The 13,433-nt window shown below is 44.7% G+C and overlaps 1 protein-coding gene across 4 annotated transcripts in view; it reads left to right on the top strand.

Moving 5' to 3' along the window:
• The window catches only part of LOC110518775 (ensconsin), a 61,430-nt gene that overhangs the window by 23,739 nt on the left and 24,258 nt on the right, over nt 1-13,433 (top strand). For all 4 annotated transcript variants that reach the window (XM_090183071.1, XM_090183070.1, XM_090183069.1 and 1 more), the window contains exons 2-4: nt 1,132-1,245; nt 2,098-2,172; nt 12,361-12,524. In XM_090183071.1, coding sequence (XP_090039197.1) covers nt 1,132-1,245; nt 2,098-2,172; nt 12,361-12,524 — 353 coding nt within the window. The remainder of the gene's footprint in view (nt 1-1,131; nt 1,246-2,097; nt 2,173-12,360; nt 12,525-13,433) is intronic.

Raw genomic sequence — 13,433 nt, 5'->3', positions numbered from 1 at the left:
CCTCTGATAGTCAACCAGTCAGCTGATCAATACAACACTTCCCTCTGATAGTCAACCAGTCAGCTGATCAATACAACACTTCCCTCTGATAGTCAACCAGTCAGCTGATCAATACAACACTTCCCTCTGATAGTCAGCTGATCAATACAACACTTCCCTCTGATAGTCAACCAGTCAGGTGATCAATACAACACTTCCCTCTGATAGTCAACCAGTCAGGTGATCAATACAACACTTCCCTCTGATAGTCAGCTGATCAATACAACACTTCCCTCTGATAGTCAGCTGATCAATACAACACTTCCCTCTGATAGTCAGCTGATCAATACAACACTTCCCTCTGATAGTCAACTGATCAATACAACACTTCCCTCTGATAGTCAGGTGATCAATACAACACTTCCCTCTGATAGTCAGCTGATCAATACAACACTTCCCTCTGATAGTCAACTGATCAATACAACACTTCCCTCTGATAGTCAGCTGATCAATACAACACTTCCCTCTGATAGTCAACTGATCAATACAACACTTCCCTCTGATAGTCAACCAGTCAGCTGATCAATACAACACTTCCCTCTGATAGTCAACTGATCAATACAACACTTCCCTCTGATAGTCAACCAGTCAGGTGATCAATACAACACTTCCCTCTGATAGTCAACCAGTCAGCTGATCAATACAACACTTCCCTCTGATAGTCAACTGATCAATACAACACTTCCCTCTGATAGTCAACCAGTCAGCTGATCAATACTCTGATAGTCAACCAGTCAGCTGATCAATACAACACTTCCCTCTGATAGTCAACCAGTCAGCTGATCAATACTCTGATAGTCAACCAGTCAGCTGATCAATACAACACTTCCCTCTGATAGTCAACCAGTCAGCTGATCAATACAACACTTCCCTCTGATAGTCAACCAGTCAGCTGATCAATACAACACTTCCCTCTGATAGTCAGCTGATCAATACAACACTTCCCTCTGATAGTCAGCTGATCAATACAACACTTCCCTCTGATAGTCAACCAGTCAGCTGATCAATACTCTGATAGTCAACCAGTCAGCTGATCAATACAACACTTCCCTCTGATAGTCAGCTGACTGCTGTGTTTCTGTCTGTCCTCAGTCTCTGACTCTCAGACCAAAGCAGAGGAGAGGAGATGGTCGGGTCAGACCCAGTCCTCCACCCCGACTGTAACATTATCACCTACTCCCAGCAACAATGCTGCTAACAAACCAGGTGACCTTTAACCTCCTCCTTTTCTATCCTCCTTTTATCTCCTCTTCCTTGTCTGTCTCTCTGTGTGTGTCTCTCTGTGTGTCTGTCTGTATCTCTCTGTGTCTATCCCTCTTTCTGTGTGTCTATCCCTCTTTCTGTGTGTCTGTCTGTATCTCTGTGTGTCTATCCCTCTTTCTGTGTGTCTGTCTGTATCTCTCTGTGTCTATCCCTCTTTCTGTGTGTCTGTCTGTATCTCTCTGTGTCTATCCCTCTTTCTGTGTGTCTGTCTGTATCTCTCTGTGTGTCTATCCCTCTTTCTGTGTGTCTGTCTGTATCTCTGTGTGTCTGTCTGTATCTCTCTGTGTGTCTGTCTGTATCTCTCTGTGTGTCTGTCTGTATCTCTCTGTGTGTCTATCCCTCTTTCTGTGTGTATGTCTGTGTGTGTCTGTCCCTCTTTCTGTGTGTCTGTCTCTCTCAGTGTGTCTGTATCTCTGTGTCTGTCCCTCTTTCTGTGTGTCTGTCCCTCTTTCTGTGTGTCTGTCCCTCTTTCTGTGTGTCTTTCTGTATCTCTGTGTGTCTGTCCCTCTTTCTGTGTGTCTGTCTGTCCCTCTTTCTGTGTGTCTGTCTGTATCTCTCTGTGTGTCTGTCCCTCTTTCTGTGTGTCTGTCTGTATCTCTCTGTGTGTCTATCCCTCTTTCAGTGTGTGTGTGTGTGTGTGTGTGTACAGTTGGAAACTTAGATCTGGAGTGTGTGTGTGTACAGTTGGAAACTTAGATCTGGAGAGTGTGTGTGTGTGTGTGTGTACAGTTGGAAACTTAGATCTGGTGTGTGTGTGTGTGTGTGTGTTCTCTAAACGTTGTGTTTATGTTACAGAGCCGTTGGTCCTCAAGATCGACGAGCGACAGAGACTGGCCCGGGAGCGGCGAGAGGAGAGGGAGAAACAGACCGGTGTGTATCCTGCAAACTGTGTGTGATCGTCTGTTGGGGGGAGGGGGAGGCTATAAACACACCCAGAGGCCTGGAGCAGCTGTCTGAATCGTCAGCTGTGGGTCATGTGACTAGGCTTTAGTCCTGAACAACACAAAGACAATCCCTCTCTGCTAGGCACACACACGCACGCCAAAACATCCCGTTCAGTCGTCGGCCCCCACACACAACCCCATGACCCCCTTTATGTAACCTGGGTACCATGGTAACGGGGGCAGTGAACCTTCACTACAACATACCACATTCCCTTAGTCATGTAGAGAGAGAGGAGCTACACTACAACATACCACATTCCCTTAGTCATGTAGAGAGAGAGAGGAGCTACACTACAACATACCACATTCCCTTAGTCATGTAGAGAGAGAGAGGAGCTACACTACAACATACCACATTCCCTTAGTCATGTAGAGAGAGAGGAGCTACACTACAACATACCACATTCCCTTAGTCATGTAGAGAGAGAGAGGAGCTACACTACAACATACCACATTCCCTTAGTCATGTAGAGAGAGAGGAGCTACACTACAACATACCACATTCCCTTAGTCATGTAGAGAGAGAGGAGCTACACTACAACATAACACATTCCCTTAGTCATGTAGAGAGAGAGGAGCTACACTACAACATACCACATTCCCTTAGTCATGTAGAGAGAGAGGAGCTACACTACAACATAACACATTCCCTTAGTCATGTAGAGAGAGAGGAGCTACACTACAACATACCACATTCCCTTAGTCATGTAGAGAGAGAGAGGAGCTACACTACAACATACCACATTCCCTTAGTCATGTAGAGAGAGAGGAGCTACACTACAACATACCACATTCCCTTAGTCATGTAGAGAGAGAGGAGCTACACTACAACATACCACATTCCCTTAGTCATGTAGAGAGAGAGGAGCTACACTACAACATACCACATTCCCTTAGTCATGTAGAGAGAGGAGCTACACTACAACATACCACATTCCCTTAGTCATGTAGAGAGAGACGAGCTACACTACAACATACCACATTCCCTTAGTCATGTAGAGAGAGAGGAGCTACACTACAACATACCACATTCCCTTAGTGATGTAGAGAGAGAGGAGCTACACTACAACATACCACATTCCCTTAGTCATGTAGAGAGAGAGAGGAGCTACACTACAACATACCACATTCCCTTAGTCATGTAGAGAGAGAGGAGCTACACTACAACATACCACATTCCCTTAGTCATGTAGAGAGAGAGAGGAGCTACACTACAACATACCACATTCCCTTAGTCATGTAGAGAGAGAGAGGAGCTACACTACAACATACCACATTCCCTTAGTCATGTAGAGAGAGAGAGGAGCTACACTACAACATACCACATTCCCTTAGTCATGTAGAGAGAGAGAGGAGCTACACTACAACATACCACATTCCCTTAGTCATGTGGAGAGAGAGGAGCTACACTACAACATACCACATTCCCTTAGTCATGTAGAGAGAGAGAGGAGCTACACTACAACATACCACATTCCCTTAGTCATGTAGAGAGAGAGAGGAGCTACACTACAACATACCACATTCCCTTAGTCATGTAGAGAGAGAGAGGAGCTACACTACAACATACCACATTCCCTTAGTGATGTAGAGAGAGGAGCTACACTACAACATACCACATTCCCTTAGTCATGTAGAGAGAGAGAGGAGCTACACTACAACATACCACATTCCCTTAGTCATGTAGAGAGAGGAGCTACACTACAACATACCACATTCCCTTAGTGATGTAGAGAGAGGAGCTACACTACAACATACCACATTCCCTTAGTCATGTAGAGAGAGAGGAGCTACACTACAACATACCACATTCCCTTAGTCATGTAGAGAGAGGAGCTACACTACAACATACCACATTCCCTTAGTCATGTAGAGAGAGAGAGGAGCTACACTACAACATACCACATTCCCTTAGTCATGTAGAGAGAGAGAGGAGCTACACTACAACATACCACATTCCCTTGGTCACGTAGAGAGAGAGAGAGGAGCTACACTACAACATACCACATTCCCTTAGTCATGTAGAGAGAGAGAGGAGCTACACTACAACATACCACATTCCCTTGGTCACGTAGAGAGAGAGAGAGGAGCTACACTACAACATACCACATTCCCTTATTCATGTAGAGAGAGAGGAGCTACACTACAACATACCACATTCCCTTAGTCATGTAGAGAGAGAGGAGCTACACTACAACATACCACATTCCCTTAGTCATGTAGAGAGAGAGGAGCTACACTACAACATACCACATTCCCTTAGTCATGTAGAGAGAGAGGAGCTACACTACAACATACCACATTCCCTTAGTCATGTAGAGAGAGAGGAGCTACACTACAACATACCACATTCCCTTAGTGATGTAGAGAGAGAGAGGAGCTACACTACAACATACCACATTCCCTTAGTCATGTAGAGAGAGAGGAGCTACACTACAACATACTACATTCCCTTAGTCATGTAGAGAGAGAGGAGCTACACTACAACATACCACATTCCCTTAGTGATGTAGAGAGAGAGAGGAGCTACACTACAACATACCACATTCCCTTAGTCATGTAGAGAGAGAGGAGCTACACTACAACATACCACATTCCGTTAGTGATGTAGAGAGAGAGGAGCTACACTACAACATACCACATTCCCTTAGTCATGTAGAGAGAGAGGAGCTACACTACAACATACCACATTCCCTTAGTCATGTAGAGGGAGAGGAGCTACACTACAACATACCACATTCCCTTAGTCATGTAGAGAGAGAGGAGCTACACTACAACATACCACATTCCCTTAGTCATGTAGAGAGAGAGGAGCTACACTACAACATACCACATTCCCTTAGTCATGTAGAGAGAGAGAGGAGCTACACTACAACATACCACATTCCCTTAGTCATGTAGAGAGAGAGGAGCTACACTACAACATACCACATTCCCTTAGTCATGTAGAGAGAGAGGAGCTACACTACAACATACCACATTCCCTTAGTCATGTGGAGAGAGAGGAGCTACACTACAACATACCACATTCCCTTAGTCATGTAGAGAGAGAGAGGAGCTACACTACAACATACCACATTCCCTTAGTCATGTAGAGAGAGAGAGGAGCTACACTACAACATACCACATTCCCTTAGTCATGTAGAGAGAGAGGAGCTACACTACAACATACCACATTCCCTTAGTCATGTAGAGAGAGGAGCTACACTACAACATACCACATTCCCTTAGTCATGTAGAGAGAGAGAGGAGCTACACTACAACATACCACATTCCCTTAGTCATGTAGAGAGAGGAGCTACACTACAACATACCACATTCCCTTAGTCATGTAGAGAGAGGAGCTACACTACAACATACCACATGCCCTTAGTCATGTAGAGAGAGAGGAGCTACACTACAACATACCACATTCCCTTAGTCATGTAGAGAGAGGAGCTACACTACAACATACCACATTCCCTTAGTCATGTAGAGAGAGAGGAGCTACACTACAACATACCACATTCCCTTAGTCATGTAGAGAGAGAGAGGAGCTACACTACAACATACCACATTCCCTTAGTGATGTAGAGAGAGAGAGGAGCTACACTACAACATACCACATTCCCTTAGTCATGTAGAGAGAGAGGAGCTACACTACAACATACCACATTCCGTTAGTGATGTAGAGAGAGAGGAGCTACACTACAACATACCACATTCCCTTAGTCATGTAGAGAGAGAGGAGCTACACTACAACATACCACATTCCCTTAGTCATGTAGAGGGAGAGGAGCTACACTACAACATACCACATTCCCTTAGTCATGTAGAGAGAGAGGAGCTACACTACAACATACCACATTCCCTTAGTCATGTAGAGAGAGAGGAGCTACACTACAACATACCACATTCCCTTAGTCATGTAGAGAGAGAGAGGAGCTACACTACAACATACCACATTCCCTTAGTCATGTAGAGAGAGAGGAGCTACACTACAACATACCACATTCCCTTAGTCATGTAGAGAGAGAGGAGCTACACTACAACATACCACATTCCCTTAGTCATGTGGAGAGAGAGGAGCTACACTACAACATACCACATTCCCTTAGTCATGTAGAGAGAGAGAGGAGCTACACTACAACATACCACATTCCCTTAGTCATGTAGAGAGAGAGGAGCTACACTACAACATACCACATTCCCTTAGTCATGTAGAGAGAGGAGCTACACTACAACATACCACATTCCCTTAGTCATGTAGAGAGAGAGAGGAGCTACACTACAACATACCACATTCCCTTAGTCATGTAGAGAGAGGAGCTACACTACAACATACCACATTCCCTTAGTCATGTAGAGAGAGGAGCTACACTACAACATACCACATGCCCTTAGTCATGTAGAGAGAGAGGAGCTACACTACAACATACCACATTCCCTTAGTCATGTAGAGAGAGGAGCTACACTACAACATACCACATTCCCTTAGTCATGTAGAGAGAGAGGAGCTATACTACAACATACCACATTCCCTTAGTCATGTAGAGAGAGGAGCTACACAACAACATACCACATTCCCTTAGTCATGTAGAGAGAGAGGAGCTACACTACAACATACCACATTCCCTTAGTCATGTAGAGAGAGAGGAGCTACACTACAACATACCACATTCCCTTAGTCATGTAGAGAGAGAGAGGAGCTACACTACAACATACCACATTCCCTTAGTCATGTGGAGAGAGAGGAGCTACACTACAACATACCACATTCCCTTAGTCATGTAGAGAGAGAGGAGCTACACTACAACATACCACATTCCCTTAGTCATGTAGAGAGAGAGAGGAGCTACACTACAACATACCACATTCCCTTAGTCATGTAGAGAGAGAGGAGCTACACTACAACATACCACATTCCCTTAGTCATGTCGAGAGAGAGGAGCTACACTACAACATACCACATTCCCTTAGTCATGTAGAGAGAGAGAGGAGCTACACTACAACATACCACATTCCCTTAGTCATGTAGAGAGAGAGGAGCTACACTACAACATACCACATTCCCTTATTCATGTAGAGAGAGAGGAGCTACACTACAACATACCACATTCCCTTATTCATGTAGAGAGAGAGGAGCTACACTACAACATACCACATTCCCTTAGTCATGTAGAGAGAGAGGAGCTACACTACAACATACCACATTCCCTTATCCATGTAGAGAGAGAGGAGCTACACTACAACATACCACATTCCCTTATTCATGTAGAGAGAGAGGAGCTACACTACAACATACCACATTCCCTTATTCATGTAGAGAGAGAGGAGCTACACTACAACATACCACATTCCCTTAGTCATGTAGAGAGAGAGAGGAGCTACACTACAACATACCACATTCCCTTAGTCATGTAGAGAGAGAGAGGAGCTACACTACAACATACCACATTCCCTTATTCATGTAGAGAGAGAGGAGCTACACTACAACATACCACATTCCCTTAGTCATGTAGAGAGAGAGAGGAGCTACACTACAACATACCACATTCCCTTAATCACGTAGAGAGAGGAGCTACACTACAACATACCACATTCCCTTAATCACGAAGAGAGAGGAGCTACACTACAACATACCACATTCCCTTAGTCATGTAGAGAGAGAGGAGCTACACTACAACATACCACATTCCCTTAGTCATGTAGAGAGAGAGAGGAGCTACACTACAACATACCACATTCCCTTAGTCATGTAGAGAGAGAGGAGCTACACTACAACATACCACATTCCCTTAGTCATGTAGAGAGAGAGGAGCTACACTACAACATACCACATTCCCTTAGTCATGTAGAGAGAGAGAGGAGCTACACTACAACATACCACATTCCCTTAGTCATGTAGAGAGAGAGAGGAGCTACACTACAACATACCACATTCCCTTAGTCATGTAGAGAGAGAGAGGAGCTACACTACAACATACCACATTCCCTTAGTGATGTAGAGAGAGAGGAGCTACACTACAACATACCACATTCCCTTAGTCATGTAGAGAGAGAGAGGAGCTACACTACAACATACCACATTCCCTTAGTCATGTAGAGAGAGAGAGGAGCTACACTACAACATACCACATTCCCTTAGTCACGTAGAGAGAGAGGAGCTACACTACAACATACCACATTCCCTTAGTCATGTAGAGAGAGAGGAGCTACACTACAACATACCACATTCCCTTAGTCATGTAGAGAGAGAGAGGAGCTACACTACAACATACCACATTCCCTTAGTCATGTAGAGAGAGAGGAGCTACACTACAACATACCACATTCCCTTAGTCATGTAGTGTAGCTCCTCTCTCTCTACATGACTAAGGGAATGTGGTATGTTGTAGTGTAGCTCCTCTCTCTCTACAACATACCACATTCCCTTAGTCATGTAGAGAGAGAGAGTAGCTACACTACAACATACCACATTCCCTTAGTCATGTAGAGAGAGGAGCTATACTACAACATACCACATTCCCTTAGTCATGTAGAGAGAGGAGCTACACTACAACATACCACATTCCCTTAGTCATGTAGAGAGAGAGGAGCTATACTACAACATACCACATTCCCTTAGTCATGTAGAGAGAGAGGAGCTATACTACAACATACCACATTCCCTTAGTCATGTAGAGAGAGAGGAGCTACACTACAACATACCACATTCCCTTAGTCATGTAGAGAGAGAGAGGAGCTACACTACAACATACCACATTCCCTTAGTCATGTAGAGAGAGGAGCTACACTACAACATACCACATTCCCTTAGTCATGTAGAGAGAGAGAGGAGCTACACTACAACATACCACATTCCCTTAGTCATGTAGAGAGAGGAGCTACACTACAACATACCACATTCCCGTAGTCATGTAGAGAGAGGAGCTACACTACAACATACCACATTCCCTTAGTCATGTAGAGAGAGGAGCTACACTACAACATACCACATTCCCTTAGTCATGTAGAGAGAGAGGAGCTACACTACAACATACCACATTCCCGTAGTCATGTAGAGAGAGGAGCTACACTACAACATACCACATTCCCTTAGTCATGTAGAGAGAGAGAGAGGAGCTACACTACAACATACCACATTCCCTTAGTCATGTAGAGAGAGAGGAGCTACACTACAACATACCACATTCCCTTAGTCATGTAGAGAGAGAGGAGCTACACTACAACATACCACATTCCCTTAGTGATGTAGAGAGAGAGAGGAGCTACACTACAACATACCACATTCCCTTAGTGATGTAGAGAGAGAGAGGAGCTACACTACAACATACCACATTCCCTTAGTCATGTAGAGAGAGAGAGGAGCTACACTACAACATACCACATTCCCTTAGTCATGTAGAGAGAGAGAGGAGCTACACTACAACATACCACATTCCCTTAGTCATGTAGAGAGAGGAGCTACACTACAACATACCACATTCCCTTAGTCATGTAGAGAGAGAGAGGAGCTACACTACAACATACCACATTCCCTTAGTCATGTAGAGAGAGAGGAGCTACACTACAACATACCACATTCCCTTAGTCATGTAGAGAGAGAGAGGAGCTACACTACAACATACCACATTCCCTTAGTCATGTAGAGAGAGAGGAGCTACACTACAACATACCACATTCCCTTAGTCATGTAGAGAGAGAGGAGCTACACTACAACATACCACATTCCCTTAGTCATGTAGAGAGAGAGAGGAGCTACACTACAACATATCACATTCCCTTAGTCATGTAGAGAGAGAGGAGCTACACTACAACATACCACATTCCCTTAGTCATGTGGAGAGAGAGGAGCTACACTACAACATACCACATTCCCTTAGTCATGTAGAGAGAGAGGAGCTACACTACAACATACCACATTCCCTTAGTCATGTAGAGAGAGAGAGGAGCTACACTACAACATACCACATTCCCTTAGTCACGTAGAGAGAGAGAGAGGAGCTACACTACAACATACCACATTCCCTTAGTCACGTAGAGAGAGAGGAGCTACACTACAACATACCACATTCCCTTAGTCATGTAGAGAGAGAGAGGAGCTACACTACAACATACCACATTCCCTTAATCACGTAGAGAGAGGAGCTACACTACAACATACCACATTCCCTTAGTCATGTAGAGAGAGGAGCTACACTACAACATACCACATTCCCTTATTCATGTAGAGAGAGAGGAGCTACACTACAACATACCACATTCCCTTAGTCATGTAGAGAGAGAGGAGCTACACTACAACATACCACATTCCCTTAGTCATGTAGAGAGAGAGGAGCTACACTACTACATACCACATTCCCTTAGTCATGTAGAGAGAGGAGCTACACTACAACATACCACATTCCCTTAGTCATGTAGAGAGAGGAGCTACACTACAACATACCACATTCCCTTATTCATGTAGAGAGAGAGGAGCTACACTACAACATACCACATTCCCTTAGTCATGTAGAGAGAGAGGAGCTACACTACAACATACCACATTCCCTTAGTCATGTAGAGAGAGGAGCTACACTACAACATACCACATTCCCTTAGTCATGTAGAGAGAGACGAGCTACACTACAACATACCACATTCCGTTAGTCATGTAGAGAGAGAGGAGCTACACTACAACATACCACATTCCCTTAGTCATGTAGAGAGAGAGAGGAGCTACACTACAACATACCACATTCCCTTAGTCATGTAGAGAGAGAGAGGAGCTACACTACAACATACCACATTCCCTTATTCATGTAGAGAGAGAGGAGCTACACTACAACATACCACATTCCCTTAGTCATGTAGAGAGAGAGGAGCTACACTACAACATACCACATTCCCTTAGTCATGTAGAGAGAGGAGCTACACTACAACATACCACATTCCCTTAGTCATGTAGAGAGAGAGGAGCTACACTACAACATACCACATTCCCTTAGTCATGTAGAGAGAGGAGCTACACTACAACATACCACATTCCCTTAGTCATGTAGAGAGAGAGGAGCTACACTACAACATACCACATTCCCTTAGTCATGTAGAGAGAGAGGAGCTACACTACAACATACCACATTCCCTTAGTCATGTAGAGAGAGAGGAGCTACACTACAACATACCACATTCCCTTAGTCATGTAGAGAGAGAGGAGCTACACTACAACATACCACATTCCCTTAGTCATGTAGAGAGAGAGAGGAGCTACACTACAACATACCACATTCCCTTAGTCATGTAGAGAGAGAGAGGAGCTACACTACAACATACCACATTCCCTTAGTCATGTAGCGAGAGAGGAGCTACACTACAACATACCACATTCCCTTAGTCATGTGGAGAGAGAGGAGCTACACTACAACATACCACATTCCCTTAGTCATGTAGAGAGAGAGGAGCTACACTACAACATACCACATTCCCTTAGTCATGTAGAGAGAGGAGCTACACTACTACATACCACATTCCCTTAGTCATGTAGAGAGAGAGGAGCTACACTACAACATACCACATTCCCTTAGTCATGTAGAGAGAGAGGAGCTACACTACAACATACCACATTCCCTTAGTCATGTAGAGAGAGAGGAGCTACACTACAACATACCACATTCCCTTAGTCATGTAGAGAGAGAGGAGCTACACTACAACATACCACATTCCCTCAGTCATGTAGAGAGAGAGAGGAGCTACACTACAACATACCACATTCCCTTAGTCATGTAGAGAGAGAGGAGCTACACTACAACATACCACATTCCCTTAGTCATGTAGAGAGAGAGGAGCTACACTACAACATACCACATTCCCTTAGTCATGTAGAGAGAGAGAGGAGCTACACTACAACATACCACATTCCCTTAGTCATGTAGAGAGAGGAGCTACACTACAACATACCACATTCCCTTAGTCACGTAGAGAGAGAGAGGAGCTACACTACAACATACCACATTCCCTTAGTCATGTAGAGAGAGAGGAGCTACACTACAACATACCACATTCCCTTAGTCATGTAGAGAGAGAGGAGCTACACTACTACATCAGACTCTTGTCTACTACCTGACCCCCAACACCAAGTCTTACTGTGTGTCAGCTGCCAGGGAGGCTGTGTGGCAGGAGAGGGAGGAGAGGGCCAGACACTACTATGACAAACACCTGGAGGAGAGGAAGAGGAAGATGGAGGAACAGAGGAGGAAGGAGGACAGGAGACGATCTGCTGTGGAGGAGAAGAGAAGACAGAACCTGGAGGAGGAGAAGGTGAGGGACACACACTATACACACACACTATACACACACACTACACACACTATACACACACACTACACACACTACACACTGTACACACACTACACACACTGAATACACTATACACACACACTACACACACTGTACACACACACACACACACACTACACACACTGAATATACTATACACACACTCTACACACTGGATACTCTGTACACTCACTCTACACACACTGTACACACTACACACACTACACACACTACACACACCGAATACACTGGACACACACTGTGGTGTCTCAACAGTGAAGAGACGACTCTGGTTGCAAAGAAACTCAGACTGGCCAATAAAAATATCAGATTAAGATGGGCTAAAGAACATAGACACTGGACAGAGGAACTCCAAGGTGACCTCTGACAATACTAGCAACAGTGCAGAGGTGACTCTGGGATGCTGGTCTTCTAGGCAGGGTTCCTCTGTCCAGTCTCAACGTCAACAGTGAAGAGGTGACTCTGGGATGCTGGTCTTCTAAGCAGAGTTCCTCTGTCCAGTGTCTGCTCTTTTTTATGAGGATCTGAGGACCCAGGCCAAGTCTTTTCAGTCTCCTGAGGGGGAATAGGCTTTGTCCTGACCTCTTCAGGACTGTCTTGGTGTGTTTGGACCATGATAGTTTGTTGGTGATGTGGACACCAAGGAACTTGAAGCTCTCAACCCGCTCCACTACCTGGGGATGAGGATGGGGGCGTGCTCGGTCCTCTTTTCCTTTAGTCCACGATCATCTCCCTTGTCTTGATCACACTGAGAGAGAGGTTGTTGTCCTGGTACCACACGGCCAGGTCTCTGACCTCCCTATAGGTTGTCTCATTGTTGTCGGTGATCAGGACCTACCACCAGGTCTCTGACCTCCTCCCTATAGGCTG

Source organism: Oncorhynchus mykiss, chromosome 8 (assembly GCF_057628025.1).
Source record: "Oncorhynchus mykiss isolate SJ-2025 chromosome 8, ASM5762802v1, whole genome shotgun sequence".
NCBI classification, from domain to species: domain Eukaryota; kingdom Metazoa; phylum Chordata; class Actinopteri; order Salmoniformes; family Salmonidae; genus Oncorhynchus; species Oncorhynchus mykiss.
Note: the sequence above shows the minus strand (reverse complement) of the source record. Positions and strands in the feature narration are given on the sequence as shown.